This window comes from Drosophila nasuta, chromosome X, assembly GCF_023558535.2.
Source record: "Drosophila nasuta strain 15112-1781.00 chromosome X, ASM2355853v1, whole genome shotgun sequence".
Taxonomy (NCBI): domain Eukaryota; kingdom Metazoa; phylum Arthropoda; class Insecta; order Diptera; family Drosophilidae; genus Drosophila; species Drosophila nasuta.
In genome coordinates, this window is record NC_083459.1 from 14,049,558 (window position 1) to 14,077,046 (window position 27,489).

At 34.6% G+C, this 27,489-nt stretch overlaps 1 protein-coding gene across 5 annotated transcripts in view; it reads right to left on the reverse strand.

Moving 5' to 3' along the window:
• Positions 1 to 3,097: 3,097 nt before the first annotated feature.
• Positions 3,098 to 27,489, reverse strand: part of LOC132795019 (blood vessel epicardial substance) — a 41,115-nt gene continuing 16,723 nt past the window's right edge. For 2 of the 5 annotated variants that reach the window (XM_060805416.1, XM_060805417.1), the window contains exons 4-8: positions 14,744 to 14,901; positions 13,755 to 13,857; positions 13,525 to 13,674; positions 13,272 to 13,413; positions 9,856 to 12,620 (exon numbers count right to left, since the gene is read on the reverse strand). In XM_060805416.1, the coding sequence (XP_060661399.1) occupies positions 12,433 to 12,620; positions 13,272 to 13,413; positions 13,525 to 13,674; positions 13,755 to 13,857; positions 14,744 to 14,901 (741 nt within the window). In that variant the 3' untranslated portion in view covers positions 9,856 to 12,432. Of the gene's footprint in view, positions 4,940 to 5,744; positions 5,778 to 9,852; positions 12,621 to 13,271; positions 13,414 to 13,524; positions 13,675 to 13,754; positions 13,858 to 14,743; positions 14,902 to 27,489 lie in introns of those variants that run through there. The other 3 variants (XM_060805419.1, XM_060805420.1, XM_060805418.1) reach the window with 3 other exon arrangements.

The window sequence follows — 27,489 nt, forward strand, 5'->3', positions numbered from 1 at the left end:
TACTGAATTTAAAAGCTTTAAATAAATTGGTAACAAATCTTTAAGAATAATACAAGTTTTAAGAGCTTTAATGTGTTCTACTCAATTTCTTACTCTACTTCATTAAATTGCTTTTATAATAAACTGTTAAAAGTAACGAAATCTTTAATTTTTCAAAATTATTTCTTCGAGTGTAGCAGAGCTTTGTGCACTCATCCACATTCGCTGTAAGCTCATCAACGTATTTATGTATTCAAATTGTGTTTGCGCCAATTTCATTTTTACTTTCGCATACTCTAACGTAGAGCACTTGAATTAGCTTAAAGCTAATTTATATGTAGTAAACGTCTTAAACGTCTTTAGTTGATAAATTTGTACTGCAAATAATATAAAATAAAATATACAATCTTAAAACAATTGTTGTGGTATTAAAAGTATAGTAAATAATTTACTAGTTTTCATTTTTGTCTAAGTATTTGTAAAGAGCATTTGGTGTACGGCTTTGTATTCTTTCTTTGGTCCATGTAGTTTCTGAAGTTTTTCTCTCTTTTGTTTTGCGGTTGTTTTTTCAACTTTTTTGCAACCAAAACTTTTCGCTCGCTTTGCTTTTTTCATTCCAGTTTTTATGTTGTTTTTATACCCGCTACCCATAGGGTAGTAGGGTATTATAACTTTATAACAGGTAGAAGGAGGGATCTCCGACCCTATAAAGTATTATATACTTCTATTCTTGATGAGCGTCAACAGCCGATCTAGCCATGTCCGTCTGTCTGTATGAAACACTGGATCCCAGATACTATAAGGGATAGAGCTATAATTTTTTTCGACAGCATTTGTTATGTTTGCACGCAGATTAAGTTGGTATTAAATTTTTGCAACGCACACTTCCGCACCGGCAAATCAACAAAAATCGAATAACAAGCGTTATTTTAAAGCTAGAGTCGCGATATATACAATATTAACAATAGTAGTTGTGATTCCTGAAAATTTGGTTGCGATCATATAAAAATTGTGGAAGTTATTAAAGAAATACTTTTGTATGGGCAAAACCGCATACTTATTAAGGGTCTTAGTTGCCTTGGCCGACAATCTGGTATATTATGCCGTGTATGGTATATTTTTAATGCGTATGGTATATTTTAATATAGTATATCGATATACCAAATATATATGTAAAATGGGTATCGGATATCTCACAGTCGAGCACACTCGACGGTAGCCTTCTTACTTGTTTTTTTATAATTTTTGTCATTTTTGTTTATTGTCTTGGGTGCTTTTTACATGGCATTTGCATTTGCATTCAAGCCCAGCAACTTTTGACCAACTGAAACTTTAATTACTTGTACCAGTGGCCAGTCAAACATTCAGCCAACAAGATGGACAGCCAGACAGACGGACAGTTTGACAGAAGCGAAAGAAATATGTTCACTGCAGCTTGGCACAAAACCTATAGCATACTTTTAAGAGCTCGCTTCCCAAGAGGATCACAACGATAAATGTTGCCCACTTACATATAAACTTAATTTAGTCAACGAAAAATACCTGAACTAATATTTTAACCAAATTTTAACTTTAATGCTTTGATTGATTTACTATTCTTTGTAGTTTAGAATTAAGTGCTTAGCAACTAGGTTCATAGTTTGCCTTTAACTATTAAAAGCTGCACTCTCGTTCGTTAATTGAATTGTAATTTAATTGCTGTAAAATGGGAAATTTCGTTCATAGTGCAGTGAGAGAACTTCAAAGCACTTATTCGACAGGCGGTCGCTGTTGACTGAGCTGAGCTCAACTGAGCCTGTTCTTGTGCTCAATGGTCTGTCAACACATGACACCCCCTTTCCCTTCATTTGTCTCCCCATGTCGTGTCACATCGCATCGCCATAGACACAAACACACACACACTAACACACAGCCGCCTTTTTTATTTTGAATTTATTTATAGCTGCCCATTGGTCGCGTGCCCTCCATTCAGTCACCAAGGGCTTAACAGACAGGTGTCAAACGGAACTAAAGTCCCCCAAGTTTTTTTATTTGTCAGCAGCAGCACAACAAATTAAAGCTGGGCGCGGAGAATGGTTAGGAAAAAGAAAATTCATTTGATTTAAATTTTACATATGTACTGACTTTAATACTACCATTATTATTATATATATATATATATATATATATATATATATATATATATATATATATATATATATATATATATATATATATATATATATATATATATATATATATATATATATATATATATATATATATATATATATATATATATATATATATATATATATATATATATATATATATATATATATATATATATATATATATATATATATATATATATATATATATATATATATATATATATATATATATATATATATATATATATATATATATATATATATATATATATATATATATATATATATATATATATATATATATATATATATATATATATTATTATATTATTATTATTATTATTATTATCATTATCATTATGATTGTCATTATTATCATTATTATTATCATTATCATTATCATTATCATTATCATTATCATTATCATTATCATTATCATTATTATTATCATTATCATTATCATTATCATTATCATTATCATTATCATTATCATTATCATTATCATTATCATTATCATTATCATTATTATTATTATTATCATTATTATTATTATTATTATTATTATTATTATTATTATTATCATTATTATTATTATTATTATCATTATTATTATCATTATCATTATGATTGTCATTGGCATCATTATTCTCATTATTATTATTATGATTGATCATTATGATTGTCATTAGCTCCATTATTCTCATTATTATTATTTTTTTTTTTTTTTACATTTAATATCTTTTTGTTTTACAAATTCTACCCCGACTTCCGCTTACCATCAAACGCCATTGAATAATTCATCTAGTGACAGTTGTGTGCAGGCCAAGAACTTCTAACAAAATACATAAACCAGCTTTTGTTGTATATTTGAAAACTGAAAATGTATATTTCCACATCGAACAGAATACAATTAACTTATGCAATTTGGTTTTATACATATATTTTTGTCTTCATTGTTTGTTGTATTTCTTTTTTTTTTTTTTTTTTGTTTTGTTTTGTAGCTGAAATCTTGATGGTGATCCATTTTCTTTATTTACTATTTTATTTTATTGAATTTGAATTTGTTTACACTTAAATGTATCAATTTATTGTTATATTCAAATAGTTTCAATGCCCACATACGAATTGTATTTTAGAATTTAATTATGGCTGCATTCTTTTCAATTTTTGTTGACTCAATCAGAGATATTCACTTCACATTCTTAACGAAACCTGAACTCAACGCTCTAATATCTCATGATCATAGCATGATCTTTTTGATATCTTTTCTAATGCATGAATGAATGAATATCAACATTAATTTGAAATAAATCGCTGCATGGACATCAAAAAAGTTCGGCTAGCCGAAATTTGGTTTACTTAATTGTCTTATTTATTTTATTTCATATATGCCTAGCTAAACATTCAATTAAACAACATTTGTTATGCATAGTTTTATCATTATCATTATTATTATTATTTGTTTGTAATAGAATGCTTGTTATACTTTCATTTCTTTTGTTTTCTTTTCCTTGCTTTCATTTCGCATTTGCTTTGCTTTGTTAATTGTCTTTGGTTTTTTTGCATTTGCTAGTTTTACACATCTAAAGTTAATTTTGATTGACAAAAATTCATTCACGCCAACAACAATAAATATACATCAATCTTTGCTATTTTTGTAGGTTTTTCGTTTTTCGGTTATTTCTTTTCATTTCATTTCGTTTTGTTTTGTTCTTGTGTTAAATAAATTGCAACAATATAATACTTAAATTTCAGACAATCTTTTATGGGGGGTGCGTTGTTATTTATTTTAGAGGGTGGGCTGGGGGGTTTATTTATTTACCATGGGTAGGGGCGGGGGATAAGAGGGGAAATAGTGGTGGTGGGCGGGGGCGTGGGTGTAGGCTTGTCAACATCAACATTGTAAGCAACATCATCTCTACAACTTTTCTCTTCTCTGCATCTTACACTGAGCATTTTCATGCAGCACCAAAAAGTATGCAATGGACTTTTATTCTTTTCATTTTTACAGTGGCGTCTAAAATGTTAGGCATACGCGCACGCAGCCCGAAAGATTCAACGTTGCCTAATTTCAGGCTGCTGATTTTCATATTCTGCAAGAAATGTCCAATCCAATCCAATCTTTTTACACACTTTTACTTAGAATTTATGCCACAAAAAAAAAAATTAATACTAATTGTGTAGAGTTCATGATTCGTGAAATGTTCTCAATTTATATATGTTGTGTGTGTGTGTGTGTGTGTTTTGCTTAAGTTTAGGTAATAAAAAAATACACATTTGTTGTCCATTTATCATTAATCGTTAATCGTTAATCAATTGCCATTGTTACTAATCGCACAATGCGTGTGGCATGACGTAATAAAACATTTGCGGCTTTGCAACATTATCTAAAACGCATTTATTAGTTGTAATTTTAGCTGTCATACTAGGCGAATACTTAATGCGTTATATCAGTTACTCTCATTTGATGCTTATCCTTATATAGGGCATATACATATATTTTTATGTATATATATTGTATTGTATTTTGTATATTGACTAAAATATAGTACATCTAATAATACTCAAAAACACAAGTCTAAACATTGTCGCACATTGAAGCGAGCTTCTTCTTCTTCTTCTTCCACCTCCACCTCCTTTTTCATCTCCTCCTTCTCTTCGTCTTCTTATATAGTATGTACACACAAGCAACAATCGAACGGTCTCGCTCGCACAGTTGCAGTTGCTGTTGCCATCTCGCTCTCACACGGCCGTCTCATGATCAGTCTCATCGATCCGTCCCAGACGCCAGGAATTGGGATCGCCGGCTGCAAAGAGAAGCATTCGAAAGAACAAGAAAAGAAAACCACAACGAGTTGTTGTTGTTGTTGATTGTTTGCTGTTGTTGTACTTTAATGATATTTGGTTTTTGCTACTTATATTTTAAGTTTTGTTTGAGCTTGCAACATAAAAGAGCAGCAACTACTAAAAATAAAACATTCAACCTGTTTCACTATGTTTGTATGTGTCTGTGTATGTGTGTGTTGAAAACATAAAACTTTGCAAAAATGAAAATTTGCAATTTTGGATTTATTTAACAACAACACATGCAAGAATTCTCTACAACGCAAGCAATTCAATAGCTACGCACACACACGCGTATACATACACATACACATACACATACACACACACACATACGCAAACGCTTACGCAGGCACAGTTGAGGCTCAGCAGCAGGCTTAGCCTAGACAACACATACGACAAACAGACAGACAGTCAGACAGAATGTGCGTGTGCAAGAAAGGGATAGTTATATGAGCCTCATTAAAAGCTCTGCTGCGCTGCTGCTGCTTCTGCTTCTGCTACTGTTTCTGCTGCAGTTTCGTGTCTATTGATAAGTTTGCAGTTGTACGCGCTGTTAGGCAGCCGGGGGTGGGCAAGAAGGCAGGGCGGTGGCGGTGGCGGAGGCATTTTGGCATTTGTGATGGTTTCGAGTTTTTGATGTTCTCTCTTTTCCTTTTTTGCATACTCGTATTCGTTGTGTGTGTGTGTGTGTAGGTGTGTGTGAGTGTGTGGAGAGAGGGATGTGTGGTTGTTGGGGAAAGAGAGAGGCCAGAAATGCAAACTTACCACAATCATAATACTTCGATATCCTGGGCAGAGCTGTTGCCATTTACGATGGTTGTTGTTGTTGTTGTAGTTGGTGGTTGGAGTGGTTGTTGTGGTTGTTGGTGGTGTTGTTGTTGTTGTATAGTAGTTATAGTTGTAGTTGTAGTTGTAGTTGATTGAATACGTTTATGAACGTTACATATTTTTGTATATATAAGAGACATGATCAGATCAAATTGTTGGGAGGAGAGATAGCACACCCAAAAAATATATAAAAAATCATTGGAAATATGCATAAATGTTCAATTTTTCAATTTTGCTTTTTGGCGTGAGACAAATTTCAAACTAATGTTAAATTATTATACAGTACATTCAGAGTTAAGACACAAAAGTTAATGAATGTTGTATATAGAACTATCGTTATATTTGCATCGATAGTAAGGTGCAATTAGTAAAGTTTGCACGACATCAGCGGGTTTAAATTTTAACAAATTTACTATCGTTTACGTTGTTCAGTTGAAAATTATAATTTACAAAGAATAAAGAAAAGAAAAAAACTTAAATCTATAATTTACATAGCTAAACGTTTTTACTATCGGCAAACTATCGAATATACGATGCTGCTATATAGCTGGGAATTCCTCCACAAATATCGTTTTTTGTCATTCAAAGCTGTTGACTTAATATACAACCCAAACAAACACATGCAATCATAGTAACATTTTCAATCGGCAAACTATCGAATAATCAATGCTATTCTGTAGCTGCAAATTCTTGCGTAAATATCGGCTCTTTATTCATTGAAAACTATCGTCAAAGCTGTTGACTTGATATACAACCCAAACATGCAATCATAGTAACATTTTCAATCGGCAAACTATCGAATAATCAATGCTGTTCTGTAGCTGCAAATTCTTGCGTAAATATCGTCTCTTTATTCATTGAAAACTATCGTTAAAGCTGCTAGACTTGATCTACAACCCAAACATGCAATCAAAGTAACCTTTTCAATTCAAAGTGACAACCAAGTAGCCAAACTCCCACTGAAGTCACTGAGCTTGAGCTGCACACAATAGACTTTTGCTTTTCGATAAACACTTAGACAACAACAATGAGGAACGACGTCAAGAAAGTGCCAAAAGTATATTGCAAATTGAAATTTACAATCGTTTTGCTATCATTAATATTGGAATACGAGGACAACATCAGTTCAGGAGCGGAGCGAGGGGAGTTTCACGATGCTGTCTAAACAAATGATTTGCGCAAATAAGCGTCGAATTCGCTCTTGTTCATTCATTCATTAAGTGTGTCATGGGAAGTGCTGATCAGACATCATGTGGGTCTCTCTATATGTATGAGAATGTTTTTATGTACTATATGTATGTATGTATATGCTTCATATTTTCATTCTCGACTCGGTAAATACAAAAGTTATAAAAATAGTTCATATTGCCATGTGTTGGTTGCAGTTCAGTTTTGCGAGTTAATTTTACACGTGCTAAATTTCTAAGTCAATAGCAGCTATTAACGTATCGCTGTTTCTCAGTCTTTTTATAAACACAATTCACCTCTCATTTTATGAACTTGCCAAAAAAAAATACAACGATTGTTTATCGCCCGCTGAAAAAAATGCAATCAAGTTTGCTTTTCTAAGGATGCTTCAAAGAGTTTCATTTCCTTTATTATGTCTATAGGAACGCTGGAAATGGAACAAGCACAAGTTTACAACACTTTGCGACTATAAATGTAACAGCTTCGAGTATAATGTGACGATTAATGAGATTTACAATACGATTTGCCAACTGGAACATTGGAATTGGAACAATAGACGCATATTTGTGTAGGTATAAGACTTTCAATATGCTTCTTTGAATGTGGCTTCGATTTACCAGCTGGAATGCTGGAATTGAAATACTAGACGCAGATTTTTTATTATTCTTAAAAGACATTTAATATGCTGCTTTTATATATACCAACCGAAACGCTGGAATTGGAACACTAGACGCATAATTTTAGAAGACTTGAAATATGCTACTTCAAATGTTGCTTCATTTCGTCAACTGGAACGCTGGAACTGGAACACCAAATGCATATTTGTATAAGTATAAGACTTGTAATACTTATGCTGCTTTGAATGTTGCTTCCATTTACCAACCGGAACGCTGGAAATGAAACACTAGATGCATATTTCTAATATGCTGCTTCAACATTTTTTTAATTTATTAAAATTAGAATAATGGAAATGAAACACGAATGGATATTACAACGACCAAAACAGCTTTTAAATTGCAGCCTCGCGCTTACAACAATGTGTATGAAATATGAACTTTAAATCAATATTCATTTGTTCCATCCGATTGCCAATTCTATTGTCAATTGTATCCTAAAGGGGATGCGACACGTGGAATTTGAGATGCACACATATATATGCACAAACATATATATACATATATATACTTAATGCATGTGTTGTGCATCCCAAATTGGGAAGCTAGTTGCGAACAAAATGCGCTTCCGGGGCAAAGTGCGAGAGCGAGTTGTGTACGCGGTGCGTTTGATTGATTGATTGACACACTGATTGACTTGAATGGTTGACTAGCTGACAGACTGGTTGGTTGGTTGGTTCATTGGTTTGATGGTTGCCAGGTTTGTTTCCCAGATAATGAAGGCGAAAAACTGAATGAAAACTGTGCTATGCAAAACTCATTAACCGATAAATGAAATGATAAATGAGCAAAGCATTTAAATTGCACGTGGCTTAAGTGCCGCAGTAGAATTGACTATTTGTCGGCTGCACTTTGTGTGTAAGTTTATGGGCATGCCCAAAGTATTTACATTCAAAGCTGCTTCTTATCGCCGCCAACAACAACAACGAGCTTAGTCAATCAACAAGGGTTTTCATCCCCCTTTCTCTTCTGAGGGGAAAGCCAAGTGAAATAGCGTAGGTCGAAAAAAACAAAAACAAGTCGACATCGACGTCGACGTCGATTGCAATCGCAGCAATATCAAAATTATTTAATAAAATAAAAAATATTTTCGCCGAGATATTATTATTATGATAACACCACAGCTTAGAGTATAATTACTCCACAGCGGGTATAAACGTTTTATGATGCGTCATGTTTATCCAGTTTTTCTTAAGTTTTAAATTCTAATAAATAATGATTTTCTTTAAAAAAAAAAATATATATATATATAAAGTTTTCCATTTTAATCGAAAGATAGAATGCAATTTATAAGTAATTTGTAAATATATTAAAACACAAAAGTTGGGGAATATACACATATATGTAGAACTATCGTTAACAATTGCATCGATAGTAAGGTGAATTTGTAAGCAGCGAAATCGCTATACAAGAGTAAGAAATTTACTAGCATTGACGTTGCATCAATCTGTGCTGAGTTTGAAAGTTTAATTAAAAAAAAAATTAAATTACATTTGATCAAACTTTTGCGATATTTAAACGCTTTTACTATCGGCAAAGTATCGAATATTTTGATTTCATTAAATCGAGTATTAACGTGTTCCACAACTGAGTTTATTTTTATAAGCTAGACTCCTGATTTTGAAAATATAATTTAAAAACAAAATAAACATCATTTAAAGAAATTCTTGCGATATTAAAATGATTTTACTATCAGCAAAAGTATCGATACTTTCATTTCATTAAATCGATAGAGTATTTAAGTGTTCTACAACTGGGTTTATTTTTGTAAGCTAGGCTCTTGATTTTGAAAATATAATTTTAAAACAAAATAAACATCATTTAAAGAAATTCTTGCGATATTGAAATGATTTTACTATCAGCAAAAGTATCGATACTTTCATTTCATTAAATCGATAGAGTATTTAAGTGTTCTACAACTGGGTTTATTTTTGTAAGCTAGGCTCTTGATTTTGAAAATATAATTTTAAAACAAAATAAACATCATTTAAAGAAATTCTTGCGATATTAAAATGATTTTACTATCAACAAAAGTATCGAATATGTTACTTTCATTTCATTGAATCGATAGAGTATTTAAGTGTTCCACAACTATATTTATTTATTTAAACTAGACTCCCCTTTGGTTATCTTTCACTATTATTTCTTGTTATTTAATTTCGAAAGAGTATTTACAGGTGCTTTGAGAGGAAGCTGAGTATTTGAGTTGTGCTCGTCGTCGTTTGCTGGGGTTGTTAATCATTTTAATTGTGAATTAAAATAAAAAACAAATCATTGCCATTTGAGCGAAATGAATGTTAATGATGCGCAAACAGGTATCGAGCCGCAAAAGGCGCACGCGCTCCTTATCGCTCAACCCAGTGAAAGAGAGCGAGAACGATAGAGAATGAAAGAGAGAGAGAGAGAGAGTGGGGGCTGGGAGGAAGTGAGGATCGATAGATGGATGGATCGATGGATGGGTGTGTGCACGTGCTTTGCATGCTCGCATCGATCGATCATTTTGTGGCCGAGGCGAAAACGTTGGCGAAACGAAGGCGGAATATGTGCGAAAATAAAGCAACGTTGTTTTTGTTTCATGTCTGGCACACTTAAACAATTAAAAAAAGAAGACAAAAAACGAACAACAAATTAATTAAACGCTGTCAAATTGGGTTATGTTGTAGGCATTGTTGTTGTTGTTGTGTGTGTTTTATCATTATTTATGTTCATCATTCTGTTTTGGCTTGTTTACATTCACTTTCTGCTAATAATAATGTTAAGTTTATATTATAAATATGATACAATTTCATAAGTATGTACAATTCTATGGTTTTTTTTGTTGTTTGCTTTTTTTCTGAGCCTTAAGTTAAAACTATTTAATATATTAATTAGTTTATTATATCAATATTTAAATGTGTGTATATGCATAGGTGTATATTTGTGGGTGTGTGTGTGTATTTACCGTTTTTTTCTTTTTAAATTCGTACGCAAATCATTCGAAAAAAAAAACAAAATCATTAACAAAATCACAAAAAAGAAACACATAAATCAAATCATCAAATCAAATCAAATAAAAGAGGCAACAACAAAATCGAATGGAAATGCAAAGAAATTAATATACAAACAAAATTGTGATAATGATAGGCAAACAACAAATAATATATACATATGTGTACGTTATGTATACGCCATGTGGTACGCCGAGCTATATGTAGGTATGTCTATAAATTAATATAATTATTGTTCGTGTGCCCAGCACAGTAAAAACTTTTCCATTATTAAATGTGGAACGGAAGTCGAAATATAATTTCATATTTTCTATATGCACATTTGACAAATTGCTATTTTATTTAAATCATTTGTTATTGCAATTAAATAAATGAATAATAAAAAAAAAAAATAAAGTGTTGGATTTTATCGCGCACAAAATTATTGTTATATATCGTATATCATTGGCTCTGAACTTTGATCTTTTCTCGCACAGCGCATTAAACTTTTTTTTTTATAATTGGTTGACGATCGATCGATGAGTAAGTGAGAAGTCACGAGCAATGGTTGTTGATTTCCAGCGAATTGACACTGAAGATCAACTAATTTTATATATTTGATTGATGCACTAAAATAATGTTAACTCTTAAAGTAAAATCTTTCAACTGAATTCCTAAATTGATCTTCAACTGATCGCAAGATCAACTCATTTTGTATCGATCGATGCACTAAAATAATGTTAACTCTTGAAGCGAAATCTTTGAACTGAAATCTAAAAAATGATCTTCAACTGATCGCAAGTCGACGTTTTGTTCTTGATCACTAGCTTATTGAGTCTGCAGCGAATGCTTTGAGTCACTTTCAAATGCATCCGAGCAGCAGCTGTTCAGCTGATTAATTCCGAATTTTAATTTCAATTTAGCTTGATCGCTTTCAAATCTACAAAATTGTTGATTAACATTTGGTTATTTAACTAAGCTGAAGTTCACCTTCTCATGCTGCACTTTATGAATTTTATCGTTTATAACTGTAGATTTTATGCTGCTAAAGCTCAACTGATCTCTTTAAGTGATCTTCAATTGCCCACATATTTATTCTAGAGTTGAAAACTTAAAGCCCCAATGCAACAAGTTCTCACAAAACTGATCTCATTTTTATTCGACTCGAATTGCAGTTGAATTTCAATGCAAGCAACAAATCTCAAGTGAAGTGATCTCAACTGATCTACAACAGCAAAACTGTGTGAGTACTTATTTCATTATTTATTTATTTATTTTTCCCCGTCTTTGATTTTCCACTTTTGTTTGCTTTGTGCCAATTTTTGTGTACATTTCCGTCGCGGGTGTAAATGGAAATTTTTTGGCGCGCCCGAGTAAAAGATCATAAGTGTTTGTACCTGGCAACAACTTGTCGATTATCAGTATAGATTAAAAGAGAGTGTGTGAGTGTGAGTGTGTGTGTTACAGTTATTGCTTAAGGTTAGTGTTGAGTTAGATGAGCATTCAAAGGGAGAGCGAGAGAGCGAGAGAGCGAGAGAGAGGTGCGAGTGAGTTCTAGTCGATGATGGGAGTTGTTGTTATTCATGATGAAGTTGATGACGCGATCAGATGTTGTATGTTGATTGTTGTAGCTCTTGATTGATTGATTGATTGACGATTGTTTAAGCAGATGTTGCATATACAACAAATGTTTTTTTTTTCTTTCTGCTTCTGGCCTTCAGCTTAACTTCTTCTTGTGCTGCAACTGTGTATGTGTGTGTGTGTGTGTAAGTGTTTGTCAGTGTGTGTTTGATTGCTTCATTGAGTGCCGTTGTTGTAAGCAGCGGCAGCAGCGGCGGCGGCGGAGGCAGCAGCAGAATTCACGTAGTGATCGATATTGGTGTCGGCCGCTGGAGATGGCAACTGATGCGGCTTTGTGATCGTGTGTGGTGGTTGTGGTGGTGGTACGTGTTTGTACGTGCGACCAAGTAAAGGAACATGCTCTTCTAAAATTAGATAGCGAATCGGTAAAGAAAAAAATAAACGAACATACAATAAACATCAAAAAACTTGTCGGTCAAATGCAACAAAAAACAACACAAAATAACAAATCGAAAACAGAAATCAGAAAATGAACAAAGCTCAAAATGCAATTAAGACATCAGACATCAGGCAGGCAACTTTGTTTGTGTGCTTTGGTTAGTTAACAAATCGCGATACAAAAAGGAAACGGGTGGGAAAAAAATGTCAAACTTGTTTGTGGTATTAATTGATTTCAATTTATTTCTTGTAGCATGCAACAAAGCGAGTTAACAAGCCCCTTATGCTTGCACTTGTCAGTTCCCGTTCCCAAGCTCGCAATTAAGCAAAAAGCGGTTAAAAAGGAGGCGCAGCAGTTGGCAATGTTAACGTGTTTGTGTATGTGTGTGTGTGTGTGTGTGTGTGTGTGTGAGATAGAGATAGTGATAGTGACAGACAGAGAGACAATTAGACAGTTAGATAAACAGAGAAAGACAGAGAGAGAGAGAGAGAGAGAGAAATACCACAACCGACTTGGACAACAAGGAATATGGAAAGAAACACAATTTACACAGACAAAGAGAGAGAGAGAGAATGCGAATATCGAAAATCGATAAATGTATCGATCACACACTCACCCTGCAGCTGGCGATTGATCAGCGCCGTCAGGCCGTGGCCCACTTCAACGCTCTTCTTCAAGATGAGCATCGGCTTGTCCTCGGCATCCTCCGCATAGCCGCCCGAGGGCAGGAAACCATTGCTAGCTATCGATTCGCTCACCTGCAAAGACACAGAGAGAGAGAGAGTGATCGATAGTAAAGTGATTGTGATTGTTGTGTGTGTGTGGCTAAAATTGAGCTGGTGTTGTTGGGCTTGGCTAGTCTTCGTCACCTGTGTCACCTGCATTAGCTTTTTGACCACATCGCGGCCGAGTATGTGATCGAAGACGGTCTGCAGAAACGGTTCCGCCATTATCGATAACTTGAGCTTATCGCGATGCCAGATCAACACACGCGACTCCTCCATGGCCATGATGGACACCTGCGAACAACAAAATTGTACACATTTAGCAGTTATCGTTTATCGTATTTGTCATCGATAAGTTATCGAGTTAAGCTCACCTGGAAATAGTCGTCGGTTGAGACGCCAAACCATTCTGGCGAGTCTAGGAACTGATGGGGAAACACAATGTGCAGTGCGCGCTGATGCTGCGACACGACCAATCTGCAAAAGTGATATCGATTGTTAATATCGGTTGTAAGACGATAGTAGATAATTAAGTTTATTAACCGAATGAACCAAAAAGCAATAAAATTTCAAGAACATTACAAAATTTGATTCATATATAATGTTTGAAGTAGCTTTTTACTTAATTATCGATAGCTAATATCGATAGTAGAAACTTCAGTCGCTTCAATTTTATAAATAATAAAAACCAAAATCTTTTTTTCAAGAACATTACAAAAATTTCAATATAATTTTTTTATATTCATTTAATTAATTCTTTTCGATTTGCTGTTTCTATAATTTCAATTGAATTTTAAAATGTTTCATATTCACCGTTTCAAGATTTTGTGTACAATTTTCGAATTTTCGTTCTCATATAAAATGTATTATGCTTTGTAGCTTTGAATTAAATACTAGATTACAAAATGAAAAGGCAAAGTGTTAAAAAAATTTCTTCTAAGAATCGTGTTAGATGGAAGTTTAATGCTTTTGATTCCTTTATATGACAACTTTTGCATTGCTTTATATGAACTAAAAATAATCTTAATTCAAGAAAATACCTTTTGTATGAACTTTAGTGAAGAATTTTTGTAGTCTTGTTTGAAGATTCTAGATTTATTTGTTATTTTATATATAATATTTTGTATTCTTTTGTTTATCTGAAAATTGATTTCAGTAATTCAATATATTTCCTAATTAAATCTTCTATAGTATGTAAAATGATGGGCACATTTCTAAAACATTTCAAAATGTTATGATCACTCCTTATCGATTTAAAATGATTTCATTTTTATATTGACTCAACAACTGAAGTATTTCTAGGTATCTGTACAGTATTTACGTATATTGTTGAATTGTTGAACGTGCAAAAAACATTACTCACTTGCCGCTTAGCACCAGCGACAGGCTGTCCACCTTGGTGACCTTCTCCTGTGCGTAGACCTCCTGGTACTTTAGTGCCCTGATCACCTTCATGCAGTTGAGCACCTTCCGGAACTGATGTCGCGTCACGCGCAGCGGTTGAAACAGCGCCACATACACCTGCCGAAGAGAGAGAGAGAGAAAGATATTGTAATTCAGAGAACATGCAACAAATATTTCTGCTTATCTTTCGTGTTTCCCTCTTTACAATTTGCAACACGCGATCGCGCGTTGTCGATCGCATTTTCCCAGGCAGCCGCCTTATCAACAACAACAGCAACATCTCTTTCGACTCTCTTGGGAATGCCACGAATGCCCATAAAATATTGCCTAATCGCCAACTGGCACGACAAGCCCCCCTCTTAACTACATATATACTATATGTCTGTAGTCCAACCCCCACCCCTCCCAAGGGGTGTGCGGCGGTGCGTGTGGCTCGTTCCCCAATTGGGAGTTGCGGCTCGCAATTCATTGCATTGCTTTGTTAATTGAATGATTGCCTATCCATCGAGCGCGATCTTTAACATAATTAATCGTTCACTTACATTGTTGTAATGCGCATATTTGTCATAGCAACAGCCAGAAGGCGCAAGCATGCTCGACTAGCACATACTCTGTACTTTTTGTGGAATTAAATTATTTTATTAGATTTTACTTTCAGTTAATAAATCATTTCAATGTTTAAGAGTATTATTACACATAAAGTAACATAAAGAATATATATTCTTGATCAACGTGTACAACTGAGACGATATAATCATTTTCGTCTGTCCGTATAAACACCAAGATTTTAGAGGCTATAAGAGCTCTCTATCGCTATCAATTTTATCAATATATCAAAAATACATTTCAGTATTTCTCAGAATAAATTTTTTACAGCACTGATTATTTCAATATATCGAATATGCATTTGAGTACTTTAGTATTTTTTTGTATATTAATTTGATATATTTCCATGATATATACATCTCAGAGGTTATGAGAGATAGAGCTTCCGGTTTTTTTTTACAGTATTTGTTATAGCAATGTATTAAATATGCATTTCGGTATATTTCAGTATATTTTTGTAGTACTTGTAGTATCAATATATTAAATAGTCATTTCGGTATGTTTCAGTATTTTTGGTATATTAATATGGTATACCACACCGAATTCGACTGTAGTTTTAAACAATCAGCAATCTCATTTATTTCATTTTCTTTGACTGTCATCACTTGATTCTTCATTTTTTCAGTATGCAGCAAAGACAATTTCATTATCTGCCTTTGCCTATAATACATATTAGACAACAAGAATTTTATAGTTTGTTTTAATTGCATTTAATAATAAGTCAAAGTCGAATGCCTAATTAAAAACGCTGTTATTTAAAAATGTATACCATCGATAGCCAAAGATTGCATAAGGCGATCGCCTTGAATGTCATCCATAAACTACAGGGTATTTTTCTTTTGTTTCTTTTTTGTTGTTTGTTATCAGTAGTTATTTGTTATATGGCAGCAATTGGTATAGGAAATGTGTAGTAAATCACAAACTTAATTGCCACCAGCCTGACACTCGAATGCTATCTGAATTAGTCACGTGCTTGCTCCCGTATTACATGGTATTATCTGTGATTGCTTTCTCTAGAAATTTGCATATGAAATAACGATTCCAAGTCGCTTTGAATTACGTAGAACTTCAACTCGGCTGTAGACTGATCGGGAATCGGTTTCTAGAGCGTTTAGATAAGACGGGGCGGACAGCAAGTCGTCAATCTAGATTCCTGTTGACGACTGATAAGATACACTCTCTGGTCTTTTTATTTGCTATTTTTGTTGCCAGCAGCAGTTTGTGTAAATATTTTGCGAAGCGTGCGATCTATCAATATTGTGAGCGCAGTGTAATAAAGTAATACAATCAACTGGCAATTTGCCATGCTAATCACTTGTTACAACAACACCCGATCAACGATCAACACACAAGTTTTGCCAGCGATCAACATCATCATCATCATCATCAAATCATGTGTCTAACTTATCACTCTTTATCGTCATCATTTAACGCCACTCAATATTGGCCCGCATTAAATGGGCCAACAACAACAACGGCAAATCGACGTCGCATGGTCACAAAGTACAAAAAAACTCGAAGCCACATGGCCAACAAAATTTTTCGGTGTTTCTTTTTTATTTCGCATTTTCCATTTTGTTGCCATGCGAAAAAGTTTACAAACCGTTTTGCTGACGGGGCGATTACAATGATACCCAATATGCGAGACACGAGAAACCAGCCAACAGCAAGCGGCAAGCGGCAACATAGATGCAACAGACACACGCCAACAAACACCACACGGATACCACATACACAACCAACAACCAACAGCCACCATCTAGTCACTAGACACTAGACACTCCATTCGGTGGGCAGAAGTGCGATGCGGGGGATGCGGAGGGTGAGGTGTTGCATACCTCTAGCGCGAGCGGTTTATTAGTTTTATTTAAATGCTCTCACAGCAAATTGGGCAACTACACAGCGTCAACGGACACACATTCAAAATTAATGAAATTTGAATAGCACCCAGCCACGATGAAACAATTTCCTAGTATTTCATTCACATTTTCAAAGCGTTCGAGAAAATCTAGGTTACAAATATTTCACAATTTCATTTCATTTAAATATCCCAGTATTCTCATTTAGTACATTGAAATTTCCCAGTATTTCATTAACATTTTCAACGTTTTCAATATAATCCAAGTAACCAGAATAGTAGATTTCTAATTCGTCATAATAATCCAGTATTTCTTTCACACTGTGTTTTAACCAGTATTTTATTGAAATATCCCAGTATTTGTATGAAATTTCCTGATATTTTCGAAGCTTTCGATATAATTTAAACTACAGGAAATAATCCAGTAATGGTATTCGCTACTTCAGTATTTTGACCAACAACAATATCCCAATATTTTGAAAAATTTCAATATTTTCCCATTATTTCTCAATTAACGCGTTAGTAATCTGCAATCTATAAAAACCTTTTTTAATTATGCCCACATTTCATTTGTTCCTAACCTAAGATACCAATATTTCATTTCAATTAGCTGACCTGCATTCTACCTGAGTTCACACACGTTCCATTGAGCCTCACAATCAAATTACTTTCCACTTGAATGCCTTATATTTTTAGAAGTCAGTCAACACAATCGCATTTACCAGTTTAAACCAGTATTCAGTAATCGAAAAACAAATGCAGAAACCACCCGAAAATCTATATAATCTCGACGGCACTTGAAAAGTCTATGCAATTTCATTTGGTGAGGAGTATTTTTGCTATAATTATAGGACAGAAGATAGCAATTATCATTATAACGATGATAGACTTATTATATCATATCTCTAATTGCAGTTGGCATATATAAATAAAAGCTTCAGTTTTTTGTGGCAAGCAAATCCAAATATTTCAACAGTATTTGATTGAAAATTACTGGAAACAGGGTATTTATATAGGGTGAATAACTGTTTATAGCAATCAGTTGACTTGCATTAGCTTTGATGGATTAGGGTAATCAAATGTCAACGTTATGAATTCAACATTCGTTTTGCGCTATGCTTCTCCGCTTTCCAATACCCTGCGAATGCCAGTAAGTTGCTTAAAAGATATGCCCAACGTGTAGACTCAATTGTAAATATTGTAAGTAATAAATGCCTTTTATATTTAAACCTTCTAAGCACTACCGTACTTATTAGTTGGAGTTTTTTTGATTAACTTTGGATATTTGGCATTACTTTTGATCCTCAACAAGTTCCGATTTATTATTATTATAAATAACAATTATATTTGAGCAGCCTTCTTGGCTCTATCGTACTTATTATTTGGAGTTTTCATTTTGTAATATGTACATCAAGCTGGAGTTTTCACTTTTAGGAAGCATTAGATTAATATTTGGGTTTACTTATTGATCCTTAACATGTTAATACTTTAAGCTACATATAATTATTAAAAATGGTAGTAATATTTGAGACTTAAGTCTTCTTATTTTTTTCTTATTTTTTTAACATATTCTTTAAGCTGAAGTTTTCACTTTTAGTCTGTGATCAAACTAGATTGAAATTTGTTATATTTTATGAAAATTGAGCATCGTTTGATTGATTTCTTCTCTACTGTCTGGGAATGTTGTCGACATATTCTCGATATTTCATGACGATCAGCGGGTATGTTAAGTGTGAGCATTGCCAATGAATGACGACTGACCAGTTGCAACAGTTTGCTGGCAGCACGAGCATATGATTGTAATCCGCACAAACTGACAAACACATATTCGCATGTACATACAAATAAATAAATAAAATAATCAAAAGTTTAGCGCAACGACGGACAAATTGTAATCCGGGCCGGTTTTTTTTTTTATGGTTGTTGCTGCTGCTGCGTGCGACCGGCTTGGTTGCCGCATGTGGCGCGAGATCTGCAACAGGCGCAACGCGACGCGAAGTGGTGAGGTGCCTGATGCTAAAGTCACGTACGCCACAAAACGCGAGTCGAAGCCAGTCGTCGTCGTCGAAACCAAAAGCCGGGCCAGCAACAGCATAAAGAGCGGGTGGCTGCCGCTTTTGGGTGAGCCGCTGAGTGGGGAAGAGAGTGAGGTGGGAGAGAGGAGGTAGGAGGTGCCCACAGACTGCCCCCGACTGAAGCAGCGACGTCAACAACGCCTCTCCAAAGAGACGTCGTCGCCAGTAGATGAACAGTACAACAAAAAAGGTAGACGATAAAAAGAGCTACAAACAAAGTTTTCTCAACTGCTGAATATTGTAAAGTTTTCATCGTAAAAGCGGACATAGTTAAGTTCGGAAATAAACCAAAGCTGCGTAGCAGACACGAGCGTGTTCTCACAAAATTTGATGTCTCTAGGTCTTTTGGTCTCGGAGATACTCGCATTTAAACAAGCGGACAGACAGACAGACGGATGCAAAGACTATGGAATATAGTAAATGTTTGCCACGAAATTGTCATACCCTTCTTTTCTTTGTAGCTGTCAGGTATAAAAAGAGACAAAACAGCAACCGGAACGGATGAGTGCGAATATGCGTGTGTGTAGGAATGTGTGTGAACGTGTCCAATGAGATTAGCTTTGATGCGGTTGCGGATGATGAGGAGGATGAGCTGTTGTTGCCGACACGTCTCTCTTTCTCTCTCTCTCTCTCTCTCACTTTGTCTGTCTGTCTGTCTTTGTTTAGCCAGGCAACGACAACCGCAATCAACGGCAACAACTTTGCGAGATCAGCGAAAAAGCAAATCCGTTGCGACTCGCTCAATTTGCAATTTAATTCAATGAAAGCAAAAACGTATTCAAACAAACATAACGTAAAACACAAAAAAAAAAAAAAGAATACTGAGAAAATGCTTGAGGCGGAAAACAGAGGGAGAGAGAAGCAGATTATGAGAAGAGAGGAAAGCAGAAATGCATAAAACAAAAAGCGGCCAATGGTCAATTGCTCGAACCAGAAATTCCCATGTGGGGCAATGCAGTCAGGAAAAAAGAGAACGATGGGAACGAGAGGGAAAGAGGAAGGAAGGAAGAAAGAAGCGAAAAAATGAGGAATATCATATTACAAAAATCGAAAATTATATAGAATATAGATTTGTGATATAGAAATATAGATAAGGATTAAAAGTGTAGCAATAAAGATAATTGCAATCATGAACATTATAAAAAGAAAAGTAAATTAGGAGTAGAGAACTAAATTAAAAGTAGAAGTAGAAGTAGAAAACGATCAAGAAAGAGACACAACTTGAATAAGAAATTAAATAAAAATGATGATCAATAGGAATTGCACCAAGAATATGCGGAATCCAAAGAAAAGTGTTCAAGGTCTATTGAACTCTCTTCTGGCTCAAGTTAATAATCTACTAATTGACCTCAAGTGATCTACGCTGATCTTGCTCTAGACTCTTTGTTATATGCTAATCTTTATTGACAAGCAAGAAGTTTCTACTAGCCTGCAAATTGTCTGTCTATATATGTATGTAAGTGATCGAGAAACTCGCGACCAATGCTCGATCCAGAAAATGCAGTCAATAATGTCTAGATCATTCATATATGTATATATATTGATCACTTTGAAACGATCATTAACACTTTTTTTTTGCACTCTCGGCATCGTTAATTTCGAACAATCCATTGAAATTTCAACAGCCAATTCGATCGCAATGTGGCGATCTCCGGATACAAGATAGATGAAGACGATCGTGCTAGAGTTTCAGTTTATTTTCACATTATTTCTTTTTATCACTTGAAATTGTTGCTAATTATTTAATGCTGTCACGAGATTTTTGATACGGATACGTAAGAGGTTCCCGAGATAGTCCCGAGTTAGCTTAATCTCTCAGTGACAATCTTAAGTGATCGTGGCACAGTTTCTGCTTTTCTCTTTTAACTGACCTGCCTGAAACGAAGGCACGCACATATACGCCCACACACACACACAGACACATACACAGCAGATAGACACACCTAGATAGTAAAATAAAAAAAAGATAAATAAAAGATATGAGCATGGGAAGCTCTAAACGTAGCTTAAGTCTGAGCTGTGCCAACAGCCATTGAACCGAACCTGTTGCGGCTGCTCTGCAAATACGTAAAATACGTAAAGCAAAGAGCGCGATCTTCTAAGCTTGTGCGCTCTCTTCGTCTTAAGAGAGAGAGGGAGCGCAAGAGTGCTGCAAAGAATTTCGATGGCGGTGCAAAGCTTTTGCACACGCCTTCCGAACTGCATTTCCTTCTTTTCTCAATTGCTAGTTAAATCAATATTTCACATGATTTCGTAAACAAGCTGCAGCTAGCCATCAGCTGTTGTTATTGATAAGCTAAGCGTTGTAAATTGACGTGAGAAAGCGAAGAGCGTGAGAGGGAGAGGGAGAGGGGGAGTGTGTGGTGACGGAGGAGGTAGACAGACGGTCAAGTGATTACTTATCGATCACAAGCAAAGAAGCAACAACAAGAATTGCAATTATAATGCTGAAGCGGCAAACGACAAAACAACTTTGATAAGCGGGCTACAAAAAGAGTGCGAAAGGGAAAGGGAGAGAGAGAGACAGAGGGAGGCGGATTAACTTCTCTTTGGTCATGATGCGCTTCGCACATTTCTTTCTTTGAAAGAACCAAGCGCTAATCAATTACCCCAATACCGAAATTTTCCCCCAGCCATGTGATTCATGTGCTTAAGTCGCTCCTCACGTGCTTTACCTACCTACCTACCTACTATCCTACCTCCCCTCCCTCCTTCCCCCTTCTATTCTCTCTTACCTGCTGCTAAGCTTTTGAAATATTTTGGATGAATGCCCAGATTCATTCAGACAGCTGATGATCATCGCCCTGACGCAAATGTCGAAAATGCGAGCGTAATCTTCCCTTGTGGGCGTGTTGCGAGAGGGGGGCGCGACGTGACGTGACGTACCTGACTGACTGACTGCCTGCGTCAGGTGTTTTTCATGAAAATCCACTTGACCGAAAGACTCAACAACAACAATGCGATCAAAGTTAACGCGCCATTTTAGGATAGCTGTTGACGCTGCTTTCAATACGCTTTCATCACAACAACAAGATCATAGATCAAATATTGTTAATATGATACAACAATATTTTTCCCAAAAACTTTTCAAGAATAACAAAAACATATTATTGTGGGATTTTCAAAAGTCCCCAAGTAAACTTTCCCATTGTTAATAGTTGCAATAGCAAATATTGTAAAAGAAAACAAAAATATTTTGTACGAAAAATGTTTTCTTACCCCTTGTGTTTGGAGTGCTTTTTCGGTTGTGAATGGTGATAGAATTTCTAAATCTAGATAAGTATAGCTATAGCTATTTTTGAAAATAAAAGTTTTTGTAATTTTGGTGAAAGTTTGAACAAAATGGTCACAATTTCGCTAAGAATCGGTCCATCAAGATATGGTCGAAATTTCAAACGAAAATATTGACAATTGTTCCAATTACGGTGCGTTTATTCTAGGATAGTTTACTTGAAGCAGAAATGTTTAAAAATTCTGCAGTGGTGTTACACCTTAAGGAATCAAAAGCTACATACATTAATATTTACGATTACGATCGTCAATAAAATTGTAATTATACACTAAACGAATTGCATTAAAATAATATCGATAACATAAAATTATTATCCCAACACAATATAAACAGAAACTATAAATATCCATCCATAACAATGGAAAGTGATTAAGAAATCAAAAACTATAAACAACATTTACGATTTCGATCTTAAGTAAAATAATTGAATAACACTAAAAGAACTGCATTAATATAATATCGATCCTCAGTAATTTTCGAATCGATTAATTTAATATCTTTAATATGTAATGATTATACTACCAACACAATAGAGTCAGAATCCATAAATAAGTAATTTATTAAAAATGGAAAATGATTAATGTATAACAAATGAGTATAATGCACAGCCAATGTGAACGACTCGGTGTATAATGCATATATGTATTTATTTACTCAACTTGCCCTACGCAATGCTGACGAAAATGTGACGCGAAAAACGGCTCGGCACGTCCGCATTTTGGCGATAACAACAACAGCAACAACATGATCATGGACGTCAACATGAGCATCATAAGCATATGGTCAATACTCGGTATTTGTGCAGAACCCGACTTGATGCCGTCCACGTATGCCACCCGAAAACGATGAATAATCCCAAACGACAAATTTGTTACACTCTAAGAGCTGACTAATTCATTAAAGAGATCGGATGGTACAAAAAAATAAAGATCAATAATAGAGATAAACGAGATCAATTTAAAAGATCGGGAATGTGATGAAATCTATGGAAATGTTTACAAATTGAAATGTTTTCCCTGTTTTGGATTAATGTCGATGTCGATGTCGATGTCGAATGTTGCCATATCTGATTCGAAATACTGCAATCACATGCTTGTAATTGAAATTGAAGCTGATACTGAAATGATATCGATAAGTCGTCGTCGTCGCCGTCTATACATAATAAAAATGATTAGAAATTACGTAGAAAACACTTTTGGACACTTATTTGTGCATTGTGTCCATGAGTCAAGACCCCCTGGTTATTGAGTCACGCCACAAAACATAATCTCGGAAAGGATTTTCGCCTTTAATGGCAATGATAACTATCAATAAAAAGTACACAACACACCATCATTGGACATTGGTCAAAGTGTTATCAGGCGCCAATTATCGTTGCGACATCGTCATAGAAAGCGTTAACTCAAGATCATATTGCGCTGGATAATTAACGAATAATATGCACAAATTAATTGATAAAAGGATTCCAGATAATAACTATATATTTTTAGCTTGATGATAAATATTAACATTTTTTTTTAATTTATGTGATTCCTCAGGTGAAATTTCAACTAATTAATCTATTCGATTAACACTTTCAGTATTACTCATAGAATGCTTGGGAAATGAGTCGATACTGCGATATTAAGATATTAAGTATTACTTATAACACTAAACTGGGAGATAACATTTTGTATAAGTAGATACTACATTCAAAATAAATATATAAATTTGGATATAGAAAAGAGAAATATATGTAGATTAAAGACGAACAAATAAATACTTGTAAAGCTTCAACAAAAAGAACAACAGAGAATAGTGGAAAAATTTCTCGAAATTGGGCAGAAGGAAGTATCTCCGATCCTATTGAATTTATATTTTCATGATCAGCGTCAACAGTCGATAAATATATATAAAAGAAGATGTAGAAGTTATTTACAAAATAATTTCATATGGAAAAGAAACGGCTGCTGCTGTCAAAACTTCTTTGCTGTGATTGACATTTTGGTATATTTTGTACTCTATGTATTTTGTATATCGATATACCAAATATAGCTTTTGGTATATTTCAGAATTTTATATATGTATATATTTGTACATATGTATATTTATTATTTTGGAATATTTAAGAATGATAGCTTTCAGTATATTTTCGGTATATTTCAAGAATATAGCTTTCGATATAATTCACTATATTTTTGGTACATTATTTTAGTATATTTTAAGAATATAGCTTTCAGTATATTTTTGGTATATTTTAAGAATAATAGTTTTCGTCAAATTGCAGTATTTTGTCGAAATATTATTTTAGTATTTTTTTTTAGCTTTTGGTATATATGAGTATACTTTTTTGGTATACATATATTAAGAATAATATCGCAATGTTTTCCTTTTATTGAAAATGGCTAGCGATTCTTACACTCATTCTTGTTAGATACAAATAGTTCAATTTTGCTTATTGTTAAACAAAGATCATTAAGAAATATCCCCCAAGATAGTGAAAAATGAGTAACTCCCGGATCTGATTTGTGATTCATAATTTAGCAATTTAGCATTTCAGATGCTTTCTAATCTGTGACCCCATTCTCTAACGTCTCAGAGAGTCTGTTGTGGCCTTCTTCTAGGTACATTCGCCATGATATCATATCGCGAATGATTTGATTGTTATTTTGAATGTGACCTTGAAGCAAGCATTCAGAGTTTTGGACTGGGAGGGACAATGGTCCATTTCCATTTCTTTTTTCTTACGTGCGATTCGGCACTCGTCCACACAGCGAATTTGCTGCTTTATGAACTGTGATACCTTGACCCCCCCGCATCCCCCCACCGACGCCCCCTTGAGCGTTGGTTTTACAATCAATTCGCGAGGCAATCGTGCCAAAAAGAGGTGGCAAAGTGTAAAGAGGGCAACCGCTAACAATGCGCAAAAAAACAACAAACTGATTAGTTGATTAAAGGTCAGAGCATTTCACAAACGTTTGATTAAGTTTAATAATAATCATGGACAATTTTGCGATTGTTGACTGACTCGACTCTGTGTTGGGTTTTTGGATTCGTTGATTCAGATTGAATTTCAAGCAACAATTTGGCATATTGCGTATGATTTTTTTGTTGTTGTTGTTGTTGTTGTTGTTGTTGCGGCAGCTCCTTAAACGTAGTAAAAACATCGATCGACGCAAAGAAAAAAAAAACCGATGAAAGTTTCCAAATGTTCCAAAACCGAAAAAACTCCCGTCGCACGATGACAAACGAAAAATTTCAAGCGAAATTCATTTGAAATGCAAAAGGAAACGCTCGCATACAACACGAAGCGAATCGAAAAAGAAATACCGAATCCCCCGAGCCAAAAATGTACAAGAATTATATTAATATATTGATATTAGATATAGAATCCCAAAAACTTGAACGTTAATCAAGCGTTTTGTATGCACAAAATGACACTGGCTATTAAATGTGGCGACGCCTGACGTTAGTTCAACCAGCTTCGAGTTGCCGAAAGATCGCTGATCGATCGATTCGATTGGATGTGGCTGGGTTAATCGATTTCACAGATCTACACAGACTACACTCACACACACACACATACACATACATAGAGAACGTCCGTTTGGGGAACGGAACTTGCCACAATTAGATAATGAGCACGCTTCACCATTCATCAAGCTGCTGATCACCCACCTGCTTACTCCCAGCTCCTCGTTATTCTACCTCCACTTCGAGCACAACAAGATGCGCAAAAATCGAAAGAAAAAACAAACAATCTATAGAAAGCGAGGCAGGCTCATCAATACTATTTTACGCCCTTGGCATGTGGAGCACGTTTCTCAATTATAATAGATGATCGGTGATCACATGGTGTTGACCAGGCACAACAACAACAATAACAACAACAAAACACCCCAAAAGCGGGGAACAACAAAACAACGTTGTAAAAAATAATGAATGAATGCATGAAAGGGGCATCTTCAAAGAGAAAAGTATTTAGAAAAGTCCCAACTAGCGGTTGACATTACATTATTAATAGGTTTATCGATCACTATGTGTCGCAATCATTTGTAATTATTTAATACTTAAGTGCAGTGCGATGAAATGCAAATTTATTAGTCTGACATCAGCTTATAAGCATTAATTTGTTTGCTATCGATCTCGTTGACACCCACAAAATAAGACGAACTAATATGTTAACGATAAAACAATTGATTTACGAATTTTAGTCATCGATCGATCTAAAAAATGTTTTAAAGGTTAAAGTGAGCTCACTGGAACATTATTAGATCAACGCCCTAAGCCTAATAAATTATCGAACTATTATTTCTTATCGCTTAGTTAAATTACTCTTAACTAATGGTAGCTTGTTGTGTGATCTTTATCTGTTAGGCTTCCTCCCATTTGTCTTAACTGATCGTTCACTTGAGTTAGCAATTACCTGTGCTACTTAGTTGACAAATGATCAATAATTTTAAATGCTCAAGTGCGAAACTGAATTGAGCTGAGCAAATTGTGATCAGGAAATGATCATTACACGATCGCTTCTCTAATCAGTGCTATAATTTGTTATTAATATTTTGCTGCTAAAAATAGCTTAGTGTGTAAAGTGCAATGTTGATGATTTGATCAGCTGCAAGCGATCGGAATTGAAGTGCTGTGATTCCTTCGATTAAATTTGACTCTATCACTTACTCATCAGCATTTTCAAGACTTGTTTATCCAGATTATATTTTCTCCCCCCTCACGGGTGACTTCCAAAAAATTCGGCAAGTGACGTCAAAAATTTTGTTTGGTTCTTTTTTTGTACTTTAAAGTGATCTTTGCTCTCTAACTCTAAGCTGTACAGCGGTTGACAACAGTAGTGTTTAAATGACGAATACGACATTCTGTTGCTGTAAGTTATGTAA